The 24,609-nt window shown below is 39.6% G+C and overlaps 1 protein-coding gene across 4 annotated transcripts in view; it reads right to left on the minus strand.

Annotated features, from left to right (window-relative positions):
• LOC132403001 (ADP-ribose glycohydrolase MACROD1-like) overlaps positions 1 to 24,609 on the minus strand; it is a 1,163,451-nt gene that overhangs the window by 801,589 nt on the left and 337,253 nt on the right. For all 4 annotated transcript variants that reach the window (XM_059986201.1, XM_059986200.1, XM_059986202.1 and 1 more), the window contains one exon: positions 98 to 214. In XM_059986201.1, coding sequence (XP_059842184.1) covers positions 98 to 214 — 117 coding nt within the window. The remainder of the gene's footprint in view (positions 1 to 97; positions 215 to 24,609) is intronic.

Consider the following 24,609-nt stretch of genomic DNA (forward strand, 5'->3'; position numbering starts at 1 on the left):
TTCATGCCAAATCCTTTCCCATAGACATCTCCTGCTCGAATGAAAAGATTATCAACAACATTTCACTCAGCTGCTCAATATAAAATGAAGCACTCACGTTTTGCAGGAAGGTCATAGCCCAGTGTAATTTTGGCTTCTCCAGTGTTACATCCATTTAGCTGGCGACATGCTGACAACAACTTGGGTCCTGCAGCTCTGTGGATACAGCCATCAACTAAAATTGAAGCAGAAAGGCCACAATCAAAAATTATCCCAACTACTTGCTTATTTCCATTTAAGAAATCGTGTCAGTTTGCACAGTAGAACAATAATACAGCAAGCTCGGGACTTTGGTGATGCTGGATAGTAAATTTTCTGGGCAATTGGATGTATTTACTTTTCTTAGCCATCAGACATCACTGTAATAAATTTCTGAGTAAATCATTTCAGGTTAAAGGGAGGCCTGGCAAGTTGAAAGTAATCGTGGGAACTGAGGCCCTGGTGAGTTGGAAGAAGGCATGAGAACTGGAGCCTTGGTTGGTGGGATAAGAAATGGAACCAGAATCCTGGAGAGCAGAATGGACTGAGGGAACTGGAGCCCTAGCGAGTGGAAGGAAGTATGGTAACTGTGGCCTGAGTGGACTGGAAGGGAGAGCGGTGAATGTTAAGGAATGTGGGATCACAGCCCCAACTAGTGGAATGCAGTCTGAGAACCGCGACCCCAATCGGTCAGAAATAAAAGCAGGAACGTTAGTTTCCTGAGTTAGAAAATAATTCAGATTTCTCAATGGCTGGATCGGAAGATTCTACTGTATTTGCATAACACTGCAAAACATATCAGCAAGAACCTTTATCAAACAAAATTAAGCACAGTTGCATATCAAGAATGATCAACACATGAAACAAAAAAAAAATCAAAGTGCAAGAACCCCACTGGCAGAGGTTTAGTAAGGTTGGAAATTTAGATAGAGAAATTTAGAAGCCTGCACTGCTGGACCTGATCGTTGCCAGCCATGTGACTTTTAAAGTCAATGATTTGCAGATGATTAGAATTCCAGGATAAGCTAAAACAGGGAACATTCGCACCAGAATTAAACGACCACCAATGAAGAGTTCAAAAAAAATGACTCAACATTACCACTTCCAGTCTCATGCAAAAATGGAGAAAGAGCTGTCATTGTTAGTTCTTTCTAAAATCAATAAAAGCAGATGTATTTTTGAATCAGGAGTTGAGAGGGTTAACAGGATCTCACATGGTCTGTACATACCGGCTATGTGGTGATAAAGGCACAACAGTGCCTCGTTCACCTCAGACGGTTGAATGAGTTTGGTATGGGCCCCTAAATCCTAAGAACTTTCTACAGGGGCACAATTGAGAGCATCCTGACTGGTTGCATCACTGCCTGGTATGGGAACTGTACTTCCCTCAATCGCAGGATTGTGCAGAGAGTGGTGCAGACAGCCCAGCGCATCTGTAGATGTGAACTTCCCACTATTCAGGACATTAACAAAGACAGGTGTGTTAAAAGGGCCTGAAGGATCATTGGGGACCCGAGTCACCCCAGCCACAATCTATTCCAGCTGCTACGATCCAGGAAATGGTACCACAGCATAAAAGCCAGGACCAACAGGGTCCAGGACAACTTCTTCCACCAGGCCATCAGACTGATTAACCCATGCTGACACAATTGTATTTCTATGTTATACTGACTATCCTGTTATGCATACTATTTATTATAAATTAGAATAAATTGCACATTCAGATGGAAACATAATGTAAAAACTTTTACTCCTCATGTATGTGAAGGATGTAAGTAATAGTCAATTCAATTCAATTCACATGGAAATGCAATACTGATGCTGAAATAAATGCGTTGTTAAAGACTATTTATTGTGAATGATCTAATTTCTGCCTTTGGTGGCTTCCCAAATATAATGATCAGATATTTCTAGTTGTGGTGAAGTGAGAGTCCAAGGTGGCAACATTAAGGAAAGTTTCCCAGTTTTAGATTGGAGGAGCAGGTTCAGTTCCAGGTGACTCAAAAATCTGATGTCACAGCCTGCTGAGTTGTCAGCCCAGTGGGATGAAGTTGTAGAAAGAGACCAAATTACATTTACAGTCCGTCCTCCATATCCATGGGCTCCACATCCGCGGATTCAACCAACTGTGGATCAAAGGTGTTCGAAAAAGAATTCCAGAAAGTTCCGAAAAGCAAAACTTGAACTTGCCGCGTGCCAAGCATTACGCTGAATCCACGCAAATGAAGTGATGTGTAGGCATACCCTGCTGTAGCCTCCCGCCATTTCACAGATCCTCAGTCTCTCTCCAGCACTTGTTGTTTGAGAATTGTTCACCTCGCATCTCGTTCTTTCACTACTTGTGTTGTGAGCGAGAGTAAGGAGTTTAAAGTTAGTAAGGGATGGCTGGCTAGCGATGTAAAGCACTACAGCCTCAAGAACTTGAAGATCATGGGAGAATCGGCGTCTGCTCATGCTGAGGCAACATCAGCATTTCCAGAAGAGCTACAACGGTTGCGTCTGTACTGAACATGTACAGACTATTTTATCTTGTCATTATTCCCTAAACAATACAGTATAGCAACTACTTACATAGCATTTACATTGTATTAGGTATTATAAGTAATCTAGAGATGATTTCAAGTATACGGGAGGATGTGCGTAGGTTATATGCAAATACTACGCCATTTTATATAAGAGACTTGAGCATCCACAGATCTTGGCATCCGTGGAGGGGTCCTGGAACCAATCCCTCACTGATACCAAGGAACAACTGTACAAGATAAGAGCAGACAGTTAAAAACTTGTATCACAACTTCTCACAGAATGTGATGAACCTGAGGAATTCCCTGCCTTGGAGGCCTTTGAAGGCTTGATCACTGGTGGTACTTTAAGAGGTAGATACATTTTTGAAAAACTATCAAAGAACTGAGGGCTATGGGGAAAATGGCACACAAGGGATGAAGCCTAGACCAAATTATCCATGATCATATTTAATTGCGAGGCAAGCTCAAGGGACTCATTTTGCTCCTATTTTCTTGCATTCTAATTCTCACACGTCAAATTAAGAAACAGAAAAGTTAAATATTCAATATTTTTAAACATTTGATTGAACATAAAGATTAGAACATACATACAAGGTTGAAGTATAAGCTCCAGGGGAGTATTATCAAATCTTAATATGTCACCATTTTTATCTGTCATTTTAATTGGCAAGGTGCAAGATGATACTATCTGAGGGAATGACAATGTGTAAACATAAAATTTTAGGGACAGAAAAGATATTAAACCTGGATAATGGTTTAGAACATTTAAAAAAATCACTCACTCAACAAGGCATCACATTTTAAGGTTTATTTAAATAATAGCAGTAGTTTGAGTATTTATAATTGCAGATAATTTACTTATTATACCCAAAGAAGAGGCTGTAAAAGTGCACACTGCAGAAATAAAGGGAATCACTGACAATAAAATTTGCATTCCTATGTTGTAAATAAGTATAGACATTGTCACTACTGGCGTCACAACGACTGGACTGAACAAGGTCACAAATCAAACAACAGGTTAGTTTACTTTCAGCAAACATTAGCCACAATTTATTTCACTTCTCCAGTTATGGTACAAAAAGTTATTGGTTCCTGCATTACGTTATCAGATTAATAACAGTGTCAAGAAAGAATGAGAATAATTTAGGGGCAATGGCACTGCCTTGCTTGACACTAGTCTTCACTGAGAATTATTTGGTTGTCAAGGCTACTAGTTAATATCACAGTTTATATGCTAGCGGAGAAAACATAAACAAAAACAAATTTCTTGTTGCTATATTACATCTTACCTCCAACAAATTTCCTACGGGACAGGAGCTAATCTTCTGAACTAATGACAAGCTGTTCCAACCTTTTAGCAACCAACATTTCCCAAATCTCAGTTGTTGCTCCACTTAGTGACTGGGCTCCAGGACTTCATCAAAGCTGCCACTGAAGCATGCAGGAGGGGGGAGCATCACACTCAACATTCACAAAAGGTCCTGTCCCCTCTGCACATGCTGCCCTCCAGCAATAAAGGTTCATGGCAAATCCATGTTGATCCCTTCCCACTCCTCAGGAAATGCAGATACTGGTGATGAAAATCACCACCATTTTTACGTGTCTGCAGAGACTTGGGACGTTTGAGTATCTGAAGATCAATAAATCAGATCTGGAACAAACTCAAGCAGAGGCAATACCTGCCTTCTTAAATGGTTCTGATACCTGGACAATGCACAGCAGTTTACTGATAGTTACACAGGAGTGCAAGGAAGCTCAGAGTAAACATTGTACACAGTAATAATAATTACAACAATTAATTCAGCAATCAGCACAACAGAATGGTGTAAAGTATAACAGTGCCAACTGAAGTAGGGCAAAAAGAAACACTGAAGTTACAACAACAGAGTAATAGAATCAAGAAAGTTTCAGCGCCACATCAAAGGGGATGTGAAAGAGATGATAGGTTCAGAATTTGGGGAAAAAACTGCATCTGGTTTCAAGTTCCTGTTGATGGAAAAATTACCACCAAAGCTGCTTCAACAAAACTCTTCAAAACTTACTGGGAGAACTACTGGCCCAATGTTGGGATGCTGTCCCAGATCAACATCATCTTCACTTAGACCCACATTACACATGGTCATCTGCATCATGCAGGACACAATAGCTACAGCATGCTCACCAGGCTCTCCAAACAAATGCACTAATCTGAGATTGGTCACAGGGAGAAATGGCCACACAGACGAAAGGAAAGATTCAACATGTGCTCAAAGTCACCTTGAAAAAGTTTTGCATCTTTACTGACCCCTTGGAATCTCTGGTCCATAACTGCTCAAGTAGAAAAGAAGCACTCAGGATGGTATTCAGAACCTTGAAGCCATGTAAACACAAGCCAAGTAAACACAAAGGTGGCGGAAGGAATGGGCCATGTCACAAACTATGCCAGATATCATCATCCCTATCTCTCGAAGATACTCTGGTTCCCACATTGGCCTCATTTATCACTTCAAAAGATCCTCATCCTGAACAATTGCCCAAGGAGATATACTGACTCAGTATATATATTACTGAGTCAGTAATATACTGACTCAGGTTGGTATCATATTTACTGGATTAATAAGCTGATGCTCATCAAAATTCCCAGGTTCAAAACACCACACAAGTTACATTGATGCTCAACTCTTAACATTTACAATAATTGTGCACAATGTCTTGATTCACACATCCATTCGTTAGGAAACATATGATTTTTTTAACACTGCAGATGAAAATCTGAAATAAAAACAAATATGCTGCAGAAAAAGAACTCATTATCAGCAGCATCCGTGAAAAGAAACAGAGGCAATATTTCAGGTCTAAGACACTTCATGAGAACTTTTTTTGAAGACTTTAAAATCTTCTCCAAACAAACAAAACTTTTTCTGTGGCTCAGAATGAGGATGAGGGCATGTATATGTTGAGTAAAAAATATTAACTGAATAGAGCTAAGAACTTGTTACGTAGAAACATAGAAAACCTAAAGCATAATACAGGCCCTTTGGCCCACAATGCTGTGCCAACCATGTACTTACTTTAGAAATCGCCTAGGGTTACCCATAGCCCTCTATTTTTACATTTAATAATTTGATCTTTTTAAATTAAAAAAAGTGCAACTGAATTTTGAAATTTGAAGGATTATTTCAAAGAAAATTATTTCTAGGGCTTTTTCAAATTAATTTTATTTGTCACACAACATATTCTTTCAAACTTCACTCCAGATTAAACAGATTATTCAACTCAAAACATAATTACAAACACCATTCTCTTCTGCTTGTAGCTACAATTACACACCAAGATCTGTTCATCGATGTTCAAATAGGAAAGAAATCCCAGGGCAGCACTACCTTCCAAAAAGTTTGTTTCTGGTGTATGTTTTGAAAAATACTTTTGTTCAGAAATTATAAAATTAGGAGGAAATTAGTGTATAATTAACAGCTCAAAAACATGTTATTCTAAAATGTCTCAAATGGAAGTTTGATCTGAATAAAATCCTGAAAATGAAACAAACTGAGTATAACAGATCATAACCAATGGCATCATAACAACAGCGCTGAAAAAGGTCTCAAATCAAACTGTAGGCTGTCATTTCAGCAAATACATTTACTTCTACTGTCACTGCAGACACACATATTGGTTTTTGAATTAAATTCTATAAATAAGCTTAAATTTCTCTGCACTAGAACCACCATGAAAACAGAAGGATGCAAGTACATAAACACAAGAGATTCTGCAGATGATGGAAATCCAGAGCAAGACACATAAAATGCTGAAGGAATTCAGGCCAGGCATCATCCATAGAAATAAATAAACAGTTGAGGCACAATCATGCCTGATTGTGGCAAATGAGGAGGACATGGACCGACATGCCGGAATGGGAATAGGGATTTGAATTAAAATGATTGGCCAATTGGAAACTCTGCTTTGGGTGGATGGAGTGGAGTGGAGGTGCTCAACAAAGCAGCCCCTCAATTTACATTGTGTCTTACCAACTTAGAGGAGATCACATCGGGAGCACTAGATACAACAGACAACCTCAACAGGCTTGCAGGTGAAGCGTTGCCAGACCTAGAAGGACTATTTGGGGTGTTGAACAGAGTTTAGGGAAAAGGTGGATGATGCAAGTCTCTAACTATCTCTCAGTTTACTTCATGCTCATTGTGATTAAACTCCAATAATTTTACAGGGGATATAGACTATAATTGGATTCTCTTCATAAACAGACAAATAAAAAGCCAGCTATAAAGTAAATTATATTATTGAGAAACATTGAAGCATTTCCAAAATCTTAAGCTGGAATTTGCTGATTTTTAATGCTTTCTCCAGCCACCAATAAGTTCAAAATTTTCACATTTTTTAAGCTATTCAAAGTGAAAGCTGGTAATATCATGAAAGGGGCAGGACAGATATCTGGGACATGGCTAGAAAACAGGGCCAACAGTATACTTCTTTCAGCAAATAAGGTGAAATGCAATGTTTGAAAAGACCAAGTTAAAAATAGACCGTGAAATTGTTTATATTGAAAAAGGAACAACAGGATGAAATTTTAAAATACTACATTTCATTTTTTTTTTTTTAAATCGCCTGAAGTATCTACTGTCTGAAGAACAGGACTCAACAACTTAAAATGTTCATTTGCTTGGCTTCTTTACACATCAATGTATCAAGGCCAAGGTACGAGTTTGCAATTGGAAAGTCAGTCAGATGTATAATGCGGAAGCACAATTGTTTCCCTGAAAGGAACTGGGTAGCTTTAGGTTTTTATCATTTACTTGTAGTACATTTCGGTTCACTTTCAACTCAGATTCAGTTTTATTTACTTATAACACGCACTTCAAAACACAGTGAAATGTGTTGTTTGCATTAACAAGCAACACAACCTGAGGATGTTCTGGAGGCAACCCGTAAGAGTTGTTACACATTCTGGCATCAACATAGCTTGGCCACATAATGTACTGTATTTTGTGTTCAAAGAGATTCAGATTCTTTACAAGTAGTTAAGTGATTGAATAGATTTATGTTTATGATTCACTTGAGTGTCCTCTCACCATACTGCTCCTTGAGCACACCCTGCTTTTCCATTCTATTCTCTGAAACTTCCATATTATTTCCTTAAACTGCAAAGCCTCAGAACCCTCTGGGAAAGGAGGTTTGAGGGGAAAAAAATCATATTTACTGCCTCTAAGTCAAAATTTAAAAATCTGTAGATCCTAGCAATTTGAAATAAAACAAAAACTCTTGATAGCATCCAGAGGTCATACAGCATCTGTAGAAAGAGAAACAGAACTGACAAAAGTCATTTTTCTCTTTCCACAGATGCTGCCTCACCAGCACTTCTTTTATTTATAAAGATAGAAACAATAAGCTTGTCACATGTACATCAATACATTCAGTGAAATGTGTTATTTGTGTCAAATAAAATCAGCGAGGATTGTGCTGAGCAGCCGGCAAATGTCATGATGGTTCCAGCACCAACATAGCATGTCCACAGCTCGCTAACCCTAACTGTACATCACTGGAATGTGATCGGAAACCCACATGGTCACAGGGAGAACATACAAATTTCTTTCAGACAGCAGTGGAAGTCAGACCCCAATCTTACAACTGGCACTGTGAAGTGTTATGCCAGCTGCCAAGCTATCATACCGTCCCCAACTGTAGCTTTTGGTTCCGCAAATAGCTTGAAGTGGAAACTTAATCTCCTCCTTTCCTATTCTCATAGTCTTTTGAAGATCTTTTTTTCTTCATATAAAGAAGGTGAATTGAAGGAAGAGTCTTATAAGAACATATGTTCTGGTCTCCTTACTTCAGGAAGGGTATACTGGTTTGGAAGCAGAGGAGGTTCACTAGGTTGATTCCAGAGACACAGGGGGGTAGATTATGAGAAGGGTTTGAGTTGCTTCGGACTCTACTCGCTGGAATTCAGAGGATGAAAGGAGATCTTATGGAAATTAGGATATAAAATTATGAAAGGAATCAATAAGATAGAGGCAGGACAGTTGTTTCCATTGGTAGGTGAGACTAGAAATAGGGGACAGAGCCTCAAGATTCCGGGGAGTAAATTTAGGACAGAGATGAGGAGGAACTGCTTTTCCCAGAGAGTGGTGAATCTGTGGAATTCTCTGCCCAGTGAAGCAATGGAAGCTACCTCAGTAAATATATTTAAGACAAGTTTGGATAGATTTTGGCACAGTAGGGGAATTAAGGGTTATGGGAAAAAGGGAGGTAGGTGGAGATGACTTCGTGGTCAGATCAGCCACAATCTTATTGAATAATGGCACAGGCTCAATGGGCAGATTGCCTAATCCTGTTCCTATTTCTTATGTTCCTATGTTCTTAAACAGGTAATATTGTGAGAAACTTACAGTCAGCCTTACCTCTGCAATTTTCACAAATAAGTGTTTTACATACCAATCATAAATATCTTCACTGTTTAAGAAAACATAGTTGTTCAATCCCCACAAGGGTAAAGGTAATGGACAGCGTCTTGAATCTTAGTTCACAATTTTAGATAGTCTGCTCAAGGGGAATAAGTTAGGAAAAAGTTGGTTGGTGTCATATTGTATAGTTTCTGCTGAGCTTTAGAAGTTATTCACTATTGATAGACAGGAAGGATAAGGAGAAGATGACTGCATATTCTAAGGAAATTAAGGCAGAGGTTCGGGAGAGAAAGGAAGGAACTGGATAGGAAGCATTTGTCATTCAAGTCCACTTCTACAAACATTGCACCACAAGTCCTGATCCCAATTTAACTTGCTGAGAGTTAAGGATATGACAAATGATCTCCCAAAATAACAAACTGAAATCCATTTCCACATCACTTTTTACCTGACCCTATTGCCATTTCCTCATATGATGGCATGGTGACAAAGTCACAATGAAAACAGCACAAACTGCACAGTGAGTCCACACTGAGCATCAAGGAGTCATTTACACTCTACGCCATTTTTTTCCCCACATTTCCATCAACCCCTTTTGATTCAACTACAGATTAGAACAATTTGCAGTGGATAATTAACCTACCAACCTGCACATGTTTGAGGCAGAGTACTGGAAGGCAAACCAGATAGGAACAAGGGGAAAGAATGCAAACTAGAGACAAAGAAGGCCAAGCAACACACACAAGATGCTGGTGGAACACAGTGGGCCAGGCAGCATCTATAGGGAGAAGCGCTGTTGACGTTTCGGGCCGAGACCCTTCGTCAGGATTAACTGAAAGGAAAGATAGTAAGAGATTTGAAAGTAGGAGGGGGAGGGGAAAATGCGAAATGATAGGAGAAGACCGGAGGGTGAGGGGTGAAGCTGAGAGCCAGACAGGTGATTGGCAAAAAGGGATACAGAGCTCGAGGAGGGAAAGGATCATGGGACGGGAGGCCTTGGGAGAAAGAAAGGGGGAGGGGAGCACCAGAGGGAGATGGAGAACAGGCAGAGTGATGGGCAGAGAGAGAAAAGAAATATATCATGGATGGGGTAAGAAGGGGAGGGGCATTAACAGAAGTTAGAGAAGTCAATGTTCATGCCATCAGGTTGGAGGCTATCCAGCTGGCATATAAGGTGTTGTTCCTCCAACCTGAGTGTGGCTTCATCTTGACAGTAGAGGAGGCCTTGGATAGACATATCAGAATGGGAATGGAACATGGAATTAAAATGTGTGGCCACTGGGAGATCCTGCTTTCTCTGGCGGACAGAGCGTAGGTGTTCAACGAAACGGTCTCCCAGTCTGCATTGGGTCTCACCAATATATAAAAGGCCGCACCGGGAGCACCGGACGCAGTATACCACACCAGCCGACTCACAGGTGAAGTGTCGCCTCACCTGGAAGGACTGTCTGGGGCCCTGAATGGTGGTGAGGGAGGAAGTATAAGGGCAGATGTAGCACTTGTTCTGCTTTCAAGGATACGTGCCAGGAGGGAGATCGGTGGGAAGGGATGTTGGGGGGGGGGGGAGATGAATGGACAAGGGAGTCGCGTAGGGAGCGATCCCTGCGGAAAGCAGAAAGGGGATAGGGAAAGATGTGCTTGGTAGTGGGATACCGTTGGAGGTGGCGGAAGTTACGGAGAATTATATGTTGGATCTGAAGGCTGGAGGGGTGGTACGTGAGGACAAGGGGAACCCTATCCCGAGTGAGGTGGTGGGCGGATGGGGTGAGGGTGGGAAATGGGAGAGATGCATTTGAGAGCAGAGTTGATGGTGGAAGAAGGGAAGCCCCTTTGTTTAAAAAAGGAAGACAACTCCTTCATCCTGGAATGAAAAGCCTCATCCTGAGAGCCAAAGGTGGCCAAAATCAGTTCACTGGAGCTGTGAGACAGTAAGCTTCATGAACTGCTCTACTGTACCATCCACAGGTATGTATCCTTGCCTGGAGCATCTGTTCAAATGTTATATTTGTCAATAAAAAGGTATGATGCATTTCCTGTCACATCACAGATCCACAATGCTTTGGGTCAGCCTGACTTCATGAAAGGCCCTACAAACACACAAACCCCTTTCTTTCTAGTCATCCCTACAAATTACAGCCATAGATTTCTACAAGTATCTGGAATCAAGACAAATAAAGCATGGGGATTTAATTCTTCACTCCTGGCATCACTGAGCACAAACCTAGATCTCAGCTTGAATCCAGATTGCAAATATCTTGTGTTTAACACCCACATTGCTTAAAACTCAAAAACAGGATGTGTGTTATGTTTCCTTTAAAAAAGGAAATTGTGCTTCCCAATTTTGCAAATTGATTCAATTTGGGTCATCTCAGTGATGGAACCACAAAGCCTCTCCTTCACTGTGAGCACCACACATCAACTGAACGAGCCAGCCTTGCAGCTAATATCTGTCAGGAAAACTCTCAGAGAAAAATGTCAAGAAAGCATGGAAACAAAATAAACTGGTTCTGTAAACTCAAATAGTTATTTCAGTAAAACAAAAGTAAGCAAATATCCAAGAAATTATTCAACATTGGATTTAAAATAATGGATGATTCAAGTTTTTCTGCAACATTTTATTTTACCTCAAACACCTCCCAATCTTCAAAAACATGCAATTATTTCTTTGTAATCACTCCTGCTATTCATTGCAGTCTAAAAGTATTAATTTGCAAGGATGAATTACATTAATATCATTCTCTTCAAAGCATTGAGCAGATTTTTTAATCTGCAATTAAAAATAACTTTGAAATCGCTGTGATCACAGACAGCTCCATATTGTGATCTTCCTAATGCAGAATGTTTTAATGATTTATGTACATGTTAAATGAATAAATAAAATGATTTTAAATTGCAAGAATAAAGGATATGTACCCAGTTTTAAATACACAGAATTATTCAACATAACCACTATGCAGTCTAAATGAGTCAGAAGCAGCAGAACTGAATTCTCTACGCAAGAATACCCTACGGCCAGTACCACAATTGTAAATCCCCAACCCATCTCCTTCCCAACATCTGCAATATTGTTTCCCAACCCTCTAGTAATTTCACTCCTGTAATATCTCCTACAATCTCTCCCACCCACCCCTTCAGTTCCTTAGCTGAAACATTGCACTGGACTAGATCAACACTTGACAAGCAGGCAACCACTCAATCAAACTGGCTGTCAAACTGGTAACCTGCTGACAAAATTTAAAAGATGTCCTGCTGTTGATACAAGCTCTATGGCTGGGAAACCCTGACTTCCAGTTTCCCAAAGATTCTCCCTCTTATTCCAACATCCTCATCCCAAGTGAATAAAATCAGAATAACAATCAGTTTTAATATCGTTGTAAATACTGTGAAATATGTTTTTGGAGCAATGGATTGCAATACTGTATATAATTTAAAGAACTATAAATGAACTATAAATGTTATATACACACACACACACACACACACACACATGCACAGTATATAGTACTGTGCATAAGTCTTAGGCACATGCAAAAAAAGTCTGTAAATCAAAGATGCTTTCAAAAACAATGAAATGAGAAGTTTCTAAATGTTAAAAAAATTACCATAAAGAGCGCTAAACAGTAAAGAAACTGAATCAATATTTATTGTAACCAGCCTTTCCCTTTAAAACTGCATCAATTCTCTTAGGTACACTGTTGTGCATATTTATATGAAAATCAGCTGGTAGGTTGTTCCAGGCATCTTGAAGAACTTGCCACAGTTCTTCTTCGCACTCTCTCTTTCTCCACCCCTCTCCCTCTCTCACTGCCCCCCAGGTAAACTGAGACAACCTTAATGATGTTGAGATCAGGACTCGCTGGAGGCCATACCAGCTACTGCAGAGCTCCTTGTTCTTCATTTTACTGTAGATAGTTCTTATGACCTTGGCCGTGTGTTTGGGGTCATGATCCTGCTGCAGAATGAAGTTTGGACCGATCAGACACCTCCCTGATGGTACTGTGTGATGGAAGAGAATCTGCTTGTATTTCTCAACATTGAGGTTTCCATTAATTTTGAGCAAATCACCAACTCCATTTGCAGAAATGCAGCCTTCATGTACTTCACTGTTGGCTGCAGACAATCATCCATTTCATGCTCCCCAGCTATTCTGTACACAAACTGCCTCCCTCCTGTTTGCGCCAGAAATTCAAATTTTGAAATGTCAGTCCAGAACACTTGTTGGCGTTGTTTGGCACCCTAGTACTTGTGTCGCTGTGCTTCAGGGAGTCTCTTGGCTTTGTTTCCACTTTGGAGGAATGGCTTTTTGGTTGCAGTTATTTCACGATGACCACTTCTCACAAGACATCTCCTGACTGTAGTGGGGTGGATTGGGTTCCAATGGTTTCTGTGAGTGCAGAGTTGATAGTAGTTCTGGACTTATTCCAATTTAGAAGTGAAGTCAGTTTGATGCATCTCTCATCTGCAGCACTCAGTTTCCATGGGCACTGTTTTTCTGGTCCTCAACCTTACCCATTCCTTTTCGCTTCTTCAGAAAAGCTTGGACATCACATTTTGAAGCTCCAGTCTGCAACAAAATTTCTGTTTGGGAAGAGACCTTGCTGATGCAGGATGGCCACCTTGTATCTTGTTGCTATGTTCACTCTTGCCATGATGTAAGAATTGATGATTTGAATGTGAAATTGTCACATCTGCCACACCCTCACCTTCTGCTTTGGTTGTCCTTTGTCCAGTTTGACTCCTTCTACACACATTTCTGTTTCAATTCATCAGTTTAGTTCATTCAGCTTATTCTGTTATTGATCATCATCATCATCCTGTTTGTTATCTTTGTTTAATCATTCACTGGGTATATATACCTACAAAGTAATCAATTTTTTATTTGAAAAATAGTCTATTACTTAATACGTTACTTTCTTTAATGAAATACAAAAAAACATTCTCAGTACCAGTTAATATTTTTGGAAAATAACTATTTGGAAATCTAAAATTTGCTCTTTTCTTCTGACACACAAATGCAGAAGACAAAAACTAAATATGCTAAACAACATCTGTATAAAAGATATAAAGGTACCTTGGACATCTGGACAGCGCTGTATATATAAAATTAAGTAAGTAGTGCAAGAAAAAGAGCAAAGTAATGAAAAAAGTGAGGTAGGGTTCATTGCTCATTCAGAAGTCTGTTGGTGGTGAAACAGCTGTTCCTAGAACAAAGAGTGTATGTCTTCAGGCTCCTGTATAACCTTCTTGTTGATACCAATGAAAAGAAGGCATGTCCTAGGTGATGGGGTTCCTTCATGATAGATGCCACATTTTTTATTCAACTTTTGAAGGTGCCCTCAGTGCTAGGGAAACCAATGCCCACGATGGAGCTGGCTGAGTTTTCAACTTTCTGCAGCTTTGTCTGATCCTGTGCAGTGGCCCCCTCCAAATCAGACAGTAATGCAACCATTTAAAATGCTCTCCAATGGTACATCTGTAGAAATTCATGTGGTCTTGGGTGTCATACCAAGGCTCGTCAAACTATGAGCGAAATGGAGCTGCTAGCATGCCTTTTTTGAGATCGCATCAATATTTTAGGCTCAGGATAGATCTTCAAAGACTTTCATGCCCAGGAACTTGAAATTGCTCACCCTTTCCACTGCTGATCCCTCAACGGGGACTGGTATGTGACCCGTCGACTTTCTCTTCCTGAAGTCAACAATCAATTCCTTGGTCTTAGAGATGTTGAGTACAAGGTTGTTGTTATGATACCACTCAACCAGATGATCTATTTCACTCCTGTACTCCTCCTCATCATCTGAAATTCTGCCAACAATAGTTGTGTTTTTGATAAATTTATAGTATTGGCGTGTGGCCAAGTGGTTAAGGCGTTGGTGTAGTGATCCGACAGTCACTAGTTTGAGCCTCAGCTCAGGCAGCCTGTTGTGTCCTTGAGTGAGGCACTTAACCACACATTGCTCTGCGACGACACCGGTGCCAAGCTGTATCAGCCCTTGCCCTTCCCTTGGACAACATTGGTGGCATGGAGAGGGGAGACTTGCAGCATGGGCAACTGCCGGTCTCCCATACAACCCTGCCCAGGCCTGCGCCCTGGAAACTTTCCAAGGCACAAATCCATGGTTTCTCGAGACTAACAGATGCCGATATATATATATGATAAATTTATAGTTGCCGTTTGAGCTATACTTAGCCACACAACCACTGGTGTAGAAAGAGTAGCACAGTTGGCTAAGCATGCTTCCTTGAGGTGCACCAGTGTTGCTTCTCAGTGGGGAGAAGATGCTATTTCTGATCTGTACTGACTGTAGTTTCCCAATGGGAAATCAAGGATCCAGTTGTAGAGGGAAGTCCAGTGGCCCAGGTTTTAGAGCTTGTTGATTGCTTCTGAGGATATGATGATACTGTAGTCAATAAACAACAGCCTGACAAAAATGAGTCAAGTGGAGAGCCAGTGTTATTACACCTGCTGTAGACCTATTGTGGTCATAGGCAAATTGCAACGAGTGTAGGTCTTTGCTTCGTTAGGAGTTGAATCTGGCAATGACCAACCTTTCAAACCATCTTATCACAACAAATGTGAATGCAACTGCGCAGTAGTCATTAACACAGCTCACCATGCTTTTCTTGGGCAATAGTTTTCCCAATGCTGGAATGATTCTAACAAGTGTCAAGGAATTAAGCAAACTGAGCATTAAAAACATTTATGTCCAGCAGTCTGGAGTGCATAGGATTAGAATGTATAACTACATATGCAAATACTGAATAAAACCATAATTCAGACAATTTTAAACAAACTTATTTGAAGATGGTAAGGAGGATAATATGTAGAATGGAGCTCATTTGATCCAATTTTCAAACCATACAACTTATAGGGATGAGGAAGATAAAATATTTCCTCTGGTTGGAGAATCAGTGACCAGAAGGTATGGTCAAAAGTTAGAGACAGAATTTCCAGCAACAAAGATGGGAAGCTACATGTAAAATCTGGTATGTTTAGAACTCGGAGTCTGATACCACTTGTTTTCTCATCAAACTGATTCGGATACAACTAATCTTCTAATCACAATTACACAAAATTCTTGAATCACCAAACATTTAAACCTTATACTCTTCCATATGAAAGACATAAAATGCTTATTTACATGTAAAAGATTTATAAAAGAAGCGATTTGAAATCCAAAAGTAAAATAGTGTGAAAACATTATTTTTTAAAAAGCTAGTGACTCACAATCCATTGGAATTTTGAGAAAGAAATAGAAGGCCATTTTAATTCCAAACAGCACTTATGGTGCATGAAATATCAGATAATAAGATCAGTCAAGATTTCTTACGTGAATAGTTGAAAACTAAGGTCAAATGGTTGTGTACGCCAACTGCTATAGGAGACAGAGTAAAATTGCTAATGAAGTTGTTTCCAATAGTTTTTCAAACCTAAACTCCCCACTAAAAATTGTTTTCATTGGTATTATTTTTCTGAGTCACATTGAAACTTACCCAACTTCCTGAAGTATAACAATATAAGAAATTACATAGAGTACTATTCCATGTTTTTAAATCAATTTTAACTTTGAGACCCGCATGGTGCAACTGCAAAAGAATGAGCTAATAACGGGATTGCATTCTAAACAGCTTGCACAGTCAAAATGGCATAGGTGATCAGAGTCCACAAGTTCTGAGATTTCAGATTCAGGAAGGTGTGTCCATGCATCAACAAATATCAACTTCCCTTCATCTAAACAATGCAATCCAACTTAATACATATTCTCGACACCTTTGCAAATGTTCTTTTATTTTAGTATTTCCTTCAATACAGACAGCATTGTCCCATGTAAAAACCAAATCTAAAAATTTGGTGAAATATATTCGACTATGTCTTAAGCCAAATTTCTCAATGACAAAGCAGGCAACTATTTGGCTCTTCAGCTCTTTATCGGATATCAGAGAATACCATATATCCCATCTCATCTTTTATTTCACACTGTAAACTATTTTCTCTTAAATGACCATCAACTCCACCCTAATTTCTCCGCCACATATCTTCAATCAGGATAATTCACTTTAGTAGCCGACCAAACGGCATGTACTTGGCACCTGGGAGGAAACTGGAACACCTCGGGGAAACCTATGCAGTCAAAGGAAGAAGAAGAAGAATAGCCCTTAACTCGGCAGTGGAGTTATCGGGGCACCATCATGACGGTGCTTCCGTAGCAAGCTATCCTTGCTTTTACAAGGCCGAGTTGCTAGCTCGACGCTCAACCAGACTTGGATTCGAAGTCGGGAACCTTCGCTCCGGACTCCAGCGTTGATATTATTGCGCCACCAAGCAGGGGCAATCAAAGGAAGAACATGCAAAATTCATACAGCACTCATACGAAAGGAACACGCACAAATTGCTGGAGGAATCCAGCCCAAAGGCAACATCTTTGGAAGGAAATTAACAGACGATGTTTCGGTCCGAGACTCTTCACTAGTACAAGATAAAAGAATACTGATTAAAAAAGGAGCTTTAAGATATGATGTTTAGTTGTATGGTATAATTCAAAAAATATGGTTAAATGATGTATCACTTATTTCAAAGAAGTATCAAAGTTTGACCTTTTAGAATAACTTCTGTCAAATCTATGTCAACCAAATATAGGTATGAATTCCTCACAGTTTATTTGTCTTGAAGGCATAAACACACACCCAAATAATAACCATGAATCAACTACACTCTGATAAAATAAACAATAGACATAATTGTACTTCCGGGAAACAGACCTTTCACCCCTACCCCATCTGGCATAATTGTGACACCCGAAACAACATGGCTGACTCTTAACTGCAGTCTGAATTGCCCTTGCTTCAAACAAGGATGGGCAATAAATGCTCACCTTGCTGAACACACCTACATTTTTTCAATAATACAATAGAATAAACACACACCGGCGGCAGCAAATGAGCCAGTGCACCACTGCCAAGAATGGGAAGTCAGCATTATTCAGGGCAAGTGCCCACTGATCCCTGCAACATGCTCTCCCATAATTGTCACATTTTGTGGCTTTCAAAGTAACAGTCACAAAGAATATACACACGTGTGCAGATTTGTTTGCATTGCTCCAGAGTCTTGGAATCCATCCCATAATGCAAATGAGGCAGCCAATTCAAACAGAGCCACTTTAATCTGAAGCAACTCAGTATACTGTATTTTAAACTTGGCTGTTGGATTATCTGAAATAATCGCGTACTCCTGTTTTACTATTATCAAAAAAAAGCCTTAAAATTTTACAAATAGGCACAATGCTACATCAGCAGCAACTTGTCATGAGTTAGCAGCTTCAATGTGGTAAAACAGTCCATGGCCTTTTACAAAACCAGCATCTTAAAATGATACTCAGCTATATACTGAGTGTTGAATGTAATGAGCACTGCCACAAGAAAGTAGCATCTAGCTCAAGGGCTCACCATCCAGGCCTTGCATTCTTCTTGCTATTGCTATCAGGTAGGTAGTTAAAGAGCCTTAGGTTCCACACCATGAGGCTCAGGATCAGTTATTACCTTACCACAATCAAACTCCTGAACTGTGTGGATTAATTCACCAATCTCAATTCTAAACCGATTCCACAACCCACAGTCTCATTTTCAAGAACTCCAAAAATCATGTTCTCAGTATTATTCTTTTTTTTTAAATTATCTGCACAATTTGTCTTCGTTTGCACACTGGGTGTTTGTCAGACATTATTGTGTATTTTTTTCCACAAATGTTACTATTTCCTTATTTTCCTGTATGTGCCTGCAAAATAAGAATCTCAAGGCAGTATATGGTGACATATACATACTTGGATAATAATTTTATTTTGATTTGATATACTGCAATACTAAGACAAATGACAAAATATTCAATGAAAGGTTAGACTTTAGGGAGTATCCAAGCGTGGAAGAGAGTCTGAGTGATTTAGGGAAGGAACTCCACAAATGAGAACTGTAGTAGCTGAAAAATCCTGATTAATTTCGGGATTCAACTGGACAGCTACTTAAGAGAAGTGCAAATATCTTGGTAGAATATAAACACAAGTTCTAGATCAGAGATTCACAGTCTAGGGTCCACAGACCCCTCAGTTAATGGTAGAGGTCTATGGCATATAAAAGGTTAGGAACCCCTGTTCTAGATGTTGTCAGGTTAGAGGATGTTAAAAAAAGATTAAGAGATAATATGCCTTGGAGGGACTGAAAACATGGAAGAGAATTTTAAAATTGATGTTCAGCACATGGGGTGAATGGGACCTAAAATATCTAATGTTTCAGATTAGGTAGGAAGTTACCAAAATGACTACTAGACAAATAGAGTATAACAATAGACAGAAAAGGGATAAAACATACATACACACACAGAACAATATACTTATGGTTAGTCAACCCAATACATTTTGGCAAAACCTGATTTTGTGTTTTTCTATATATTCTTTTTTCACCAATGCAATTTCCAACCCACACATACACTACCAAGAACATTTAGAAGATTCTACAGCTGAACACTGCCAACATTCAATGACATAATCAAACCATAAGATATAGAAGCAGGATTAGGCCATTTGGCCCATCAAGTCTGCTCCACCATTACATCATGGCTGTTCCATTTTTCTATCTCAGCCTCAATCTCCTCATGCCCTAACCAAACAAGTTTCTATTAACCTGTGTCTTTAATATACCCAATGACTTGACCTCCACAGCTGCTATTGAAACAAATTCCAGAGATTCACCACTCTCTGTCCAAAGAAACTCCTCCTCATCTTCAATCTAAAAGGACACTCCTCTATTCGGAGGCTGTATCCTCTGGTCTTAAACTCTCCCACCATAGGCAACATCTTCTCCATATCCACTCCAAAGCCCTTCAACATTCAATAGGTTTCAATGAGGTCAACCCTCATTCTTCTCGATTCCAGTGAGCAGAGGCCCAAGGCCATCAAATGCTCCTCATATGACAAGCCTTTCAATCCCTGAGTCATTTTTGTGAGCCTCCTATGAATCCTCTCCAGCGTCAGCACATCCTTTCTTAAAAAAGGGGATCCCGAAACTGAGGCTTCACCAGAGCTTTATAAAGTCTCAACAGTACATCCTTGCTTTTATATTCCAGTGCTTTTGAAATGAATGCTAACATTGTATTTGCCTTCCTCACCACTGACTCAAATTGCAAATTAAACGAGAGAATCCTGCACAAGGACCCCAAACACCCTTTGCACCTCAGATTTTTGAATTTTCTCTCCATTTCAAAAATAATCTGATCTTTTATTCCTTTTTCATCAGTCACTGAAAGTTAGCATGCAGGTACAGCAGACAGTGAAGAAAGCTAATGGCCTTCATAACAAGGGGAGTTGAGTATAGGAGCAAAGAGGTCTTTCTGCAGTCGTACAGGGCTCTGGTGAGACCACACCTGGAGTATTGTGTTCAGTTTTGGTCTCCAAATTTGAGGAAGGACATTCTTGCTATTGAGGGAGTGCAGCGTAGGTTCACCAGGTTAATTCCTGGGATGGCAGGACTGTCATATGTTGAAAGATTGGAGCGACTGGGCTTATACACACTGGAATTTAGAAGGATGAGAGAGGATCTGATTGAAACATATAAGATTATTAAGGGAGTGGACACTCTAGAAGCAGGAAACATGTTCCCAACGTTGGGGGAGTCCAGAACCAGAGGCCACAGTTTAAGCATAAGGGGTAGGCCATTTAGAACGGAGTTCAGGAAAAACTTTTTCACCCAGAGAGTTGTGAATCTGTGGAATGCTCTGCTTCAGAAGGCAGTGGAGGCCAATTCTCTGGATGCTTTCAAGAAAGAGTTAAATAGAGCTCTTAAAGTTAGTGGAGTCAAGGGAGATGGGGAGAAGGCAGGAATGGGGTACTGATTGTGGATGATCAGCCATGATCACAGTGAATGGTGGTGCTGGCTCGAAGGACAGAAGGGCCTACTCCTGCACCTATCGTCTACCAAGTCCATGTCAATACACTCACTGATACTTTATTCCATCTGCCACTTCTTTGCCCGGTCTCCAAATCTGTTTTAAGCCCTTCTGTAGCCTCTCTATTTTATCAAAACTACCTGTCCCTTCACCTATCTTTGTATCATCCTCAAACTTGGCCACAAAGCCATCAATTCTGTCTTCCAAGTCATTGACGTATAACATAAAAAGAATCGCTCCCAACACAGACCCCTGTGGAACACCACTAGACACTGGCAGCCAACCCAAGAAGGCCCCCTTTACTCCCACTCTTTGCCTCCTACCAATCAGTCAATGCTCTATCCATCCTCATATCTTTTCTGTAATACCACAGGCTCTTAACTTGTTAAGCAGCCTTATGTGTGGCTGCTAGTCAAAGGCCTTCAGAAAATCCAAGTGCACAACATTCACTAATCGTCCTTTGTCAATCCTGCTTGTTATTTCTTCAAATAATTCCAACGTATTAGTCAGGCAAGATTTTCCTTAAGGAATCCATGATGACTACAGCCCATTTTATCATGTACCTCCGAGTACCCTGAAACCACACCCTTAACAATCAACTCCAACATCTTCCTAACCACTGAGGTCAGACTCTCTCCCTTCTTGACTAGTGGATTGACATTTGCAATTTTCCATTCCTCCAGAACCATGCTGGAATCAATTAATTCTTGAAAGATCATTACTAATGTGTCCATAATCTCTTCACCACTTCTTTCAGAACCCTTGTGTGTACACCATCTGGTCCAGGTGACTTATCTACATTCTGACCTTTCAGTTTCCCAAGAACATTCTCCCTATAAATGGCAGCTTCACACACTTCTGTCCTGACACCCTTGAACCCCTGGCATACTGCTACTGCCTTCCACAATGAAAACTAATGCAAAATACTTACTCATTGTGTCTGCCATTTCCTTCTCCCCCATTACTACCTCTTCAGCATCACTTTCCAGCAGTCTGATATCTACCCTCATCTCTCTTTTACATTTCGTATATCTGAAGAAATACTTGGCATCCTTCTTAATATTATTGGCTAGCTTAACTTTGTATTCCATTGTTTCCTTCTTTATGACTTCTTTGTTGCCTTCTCTTGGTTTTTGAAAGCTTCCCAAAACTCTAATTCCCACTAATTTTTGCTCTATTATATGTCTCCCTTTCATGTTGGCTTTAACTTCTATTTTTAGCCAGTTTTAGGATCTTGCCTTGAGAATACTTTTTCCTCTTTGGGATGCATATATTCTGCACCTTGTGAATTGCTTTCAGAAATTCTAGCCATTGCTGTTCTGCTGTCCTCCCTGCCAATGTTCCTTTCCAATCAATTTTGGCCAGCTCTTCTCCTGTGCCTCTAATTCCCTTTACTCCATTGTAATACTGATACATTTGACTTTAGCTTCTCCTGCTCAAATTGCAGGAGTATATATTTAATATAATTATAATCTTATCGTATTATGATCACTACCCCTAAGGGTTCCTTTGCCTTAAGCTCTCTAATCAATTCTGAATCACTGCACAACACCCAATCCAGGACAGCTGATCCTCCAGTGGGCTCAACCACGAGCTGCTCTAAAAAGCCATCTTGTAAGGCACCTCTAGAAAATCCCCCTCCTGGAATCCAGCACCAATCTGATTTTCCCAATCTACCTGCATATTGAAATCCCCCATGACTACTGTAACATGGCCCTTTTGGCATGCATTTTCTATCTCCCGTTGTAATTTGTAGACCACATCCTTACTACTGTTTGTGGGGTCTGTATATAACACCCATCAAGGTCTTCTTACCTTTGCAGTTCCTTAGCTTTACCTCCAATGTATCAACAATTTCTAACCCTGTGTCACCTCTTTCTAAAGATTTGATTTCATTTTTTACCAACAGAGCAACTCTACCTTCCTGCCTGTCCTTTGATAAAACTTGTTTCTCTGAACGTTAAGCTTCTGGCTATAATCCTCTTTCAGCCACAATTCAGTGATGCCCACAATGTCATGCGTGCCAATCTGTAATTGTGGTACAAGTTCATCTGCCTTGTTCTGTATATTGCATGTATTCAAATATACACATTAGTTCTATGTTCACTCTTTTCAATTTTGTCCACTTTTTACATTACAACTCATTCTGTTGAAAGCAATTTTGCTCTATCATCAGCCTTTCCTTGCTAGCAGTCTCAATGCACACTGTCTCTGCTTGTAAACCCACTACATCATCCTCAGCACTTTCACTCCAGTTCCCATTCCCCTGCTATGGCTAAGAACTCAAGACTTGTCATCATTTGAAAACAATTAGATATTCACATCAGAATACCAAAAGATTTTGTACCCGGGGTAAATTATAAGTTTAACAAGATGGCTCATGTTTTAAAGTATGATCATTAACAAAATCATAAAATCATATCAAACGATGTTCCTTCGATTCACAAAACTTGAAATTATCTATAAAGTATAATTTTTCTTTCCAAAGTGTAACAAGAATTGAATTTTCTGAAACCTTTTAAATCATTTTTATTTCACTTTGCCCAAGTTTCACTTAGTCTTGGATCTCTCATTCAATTACAGCTTGGAAGTTCAGTATTTTAAACCCAATTGCCTGCCTGTCTTCTTTTAATATTCTTGTCACACATTAGCTTTGTGTGTCAGTCACAGACAATAGTTTATATTCCTATGATAAATCTGCAATATTGTTACAGCATGTTTCATGTAATAGATATACTTGCATATAGCAATAATTTAGCAATCCAGACATAGTTGTCACTTAACTGAATATTACTCATATCTTTTGAAAGCTCACTGAGATATAATAAAAATTCAGCTGTAGTACATAACCAGTTTCATGTGCACAATGTATTTTCACAAAAAAAATGTAAAAAGACATCATGAATAAAAGATGGAATAAAATTTCAACCACGAATAAAACTAAAAGTAACAATTGTTAACCTGCAAAATAGGAAATGACTGTAGTCTTATGAACATTAGTTTCTTTCTTGGTGGAAATGGTATGATAATTAGATTAATACCTTGGTTGTTTGTAAACACAGTAATACAGCTAACTAAAGTACTGCATGAATAAATATACTGTTTCCTCTTTCTGTAATTGCATATACCACCAGCAATGACTTAAGCCTTTTTGGCATTAGATTAGGAAAGTGATTCCATAAAGCAACTGACATGGCATTCACCCACTTTTATAAGGCAATAATCACATTTTGACCAAAGATTCATCGCCAGCTGCAGTCCCTGAAAACAATAATGACATTGAACTAGAGGCATAATTTTAGGCCAACTCTGATGACACTAGGTCCAAGGTTTGATTCACCTTTTTGATTCTACAGCAAAATGGTTAAACAGCAATACAGAGTTATTTACAAATCCAGCATTCTATCCCAGCCTGTAGGAGTCCTTTCTGGGAGAATGTGTTAAAATTGCTGGAATATTGCAAATGATGGAAATCAGACACAAAAACATACAAAAAACAACCAGAATCTGTCGAAAGAAAACATCATTTCCACTCAGTTCTCTTTGTCAGTGATCCATATACAATTATCTTTTAATAGCTTGATATCTCTTTTCTCCATCTCATGGGGTAAATTAGTGATCAATATCAATTACTGGACCACAAACTCTCACAGCTATTCAATTACGCATTCTCCCGTCCTGCTTTATGCAAAGATGACACTGCATTCTCCCATTTTCTCCATCTTTGTCATGTGATCTG

Source organism: Hypanus sabinus, chromosome 12, assembly GCF_030144855.1.
Source record: "Hypanus sabinus isolate sHypSab1 chromosome 12, sHypSab1.hap1, whole genome shotgun sequence".
Classification (NCBI taxonomy): domain Eukaryota; kingdom Metazoa; phylum Chordata; class Chondrichthyes; order Myliobatiformes; family Dasyatidae; genus Hypanus; species Hypanus sabinus.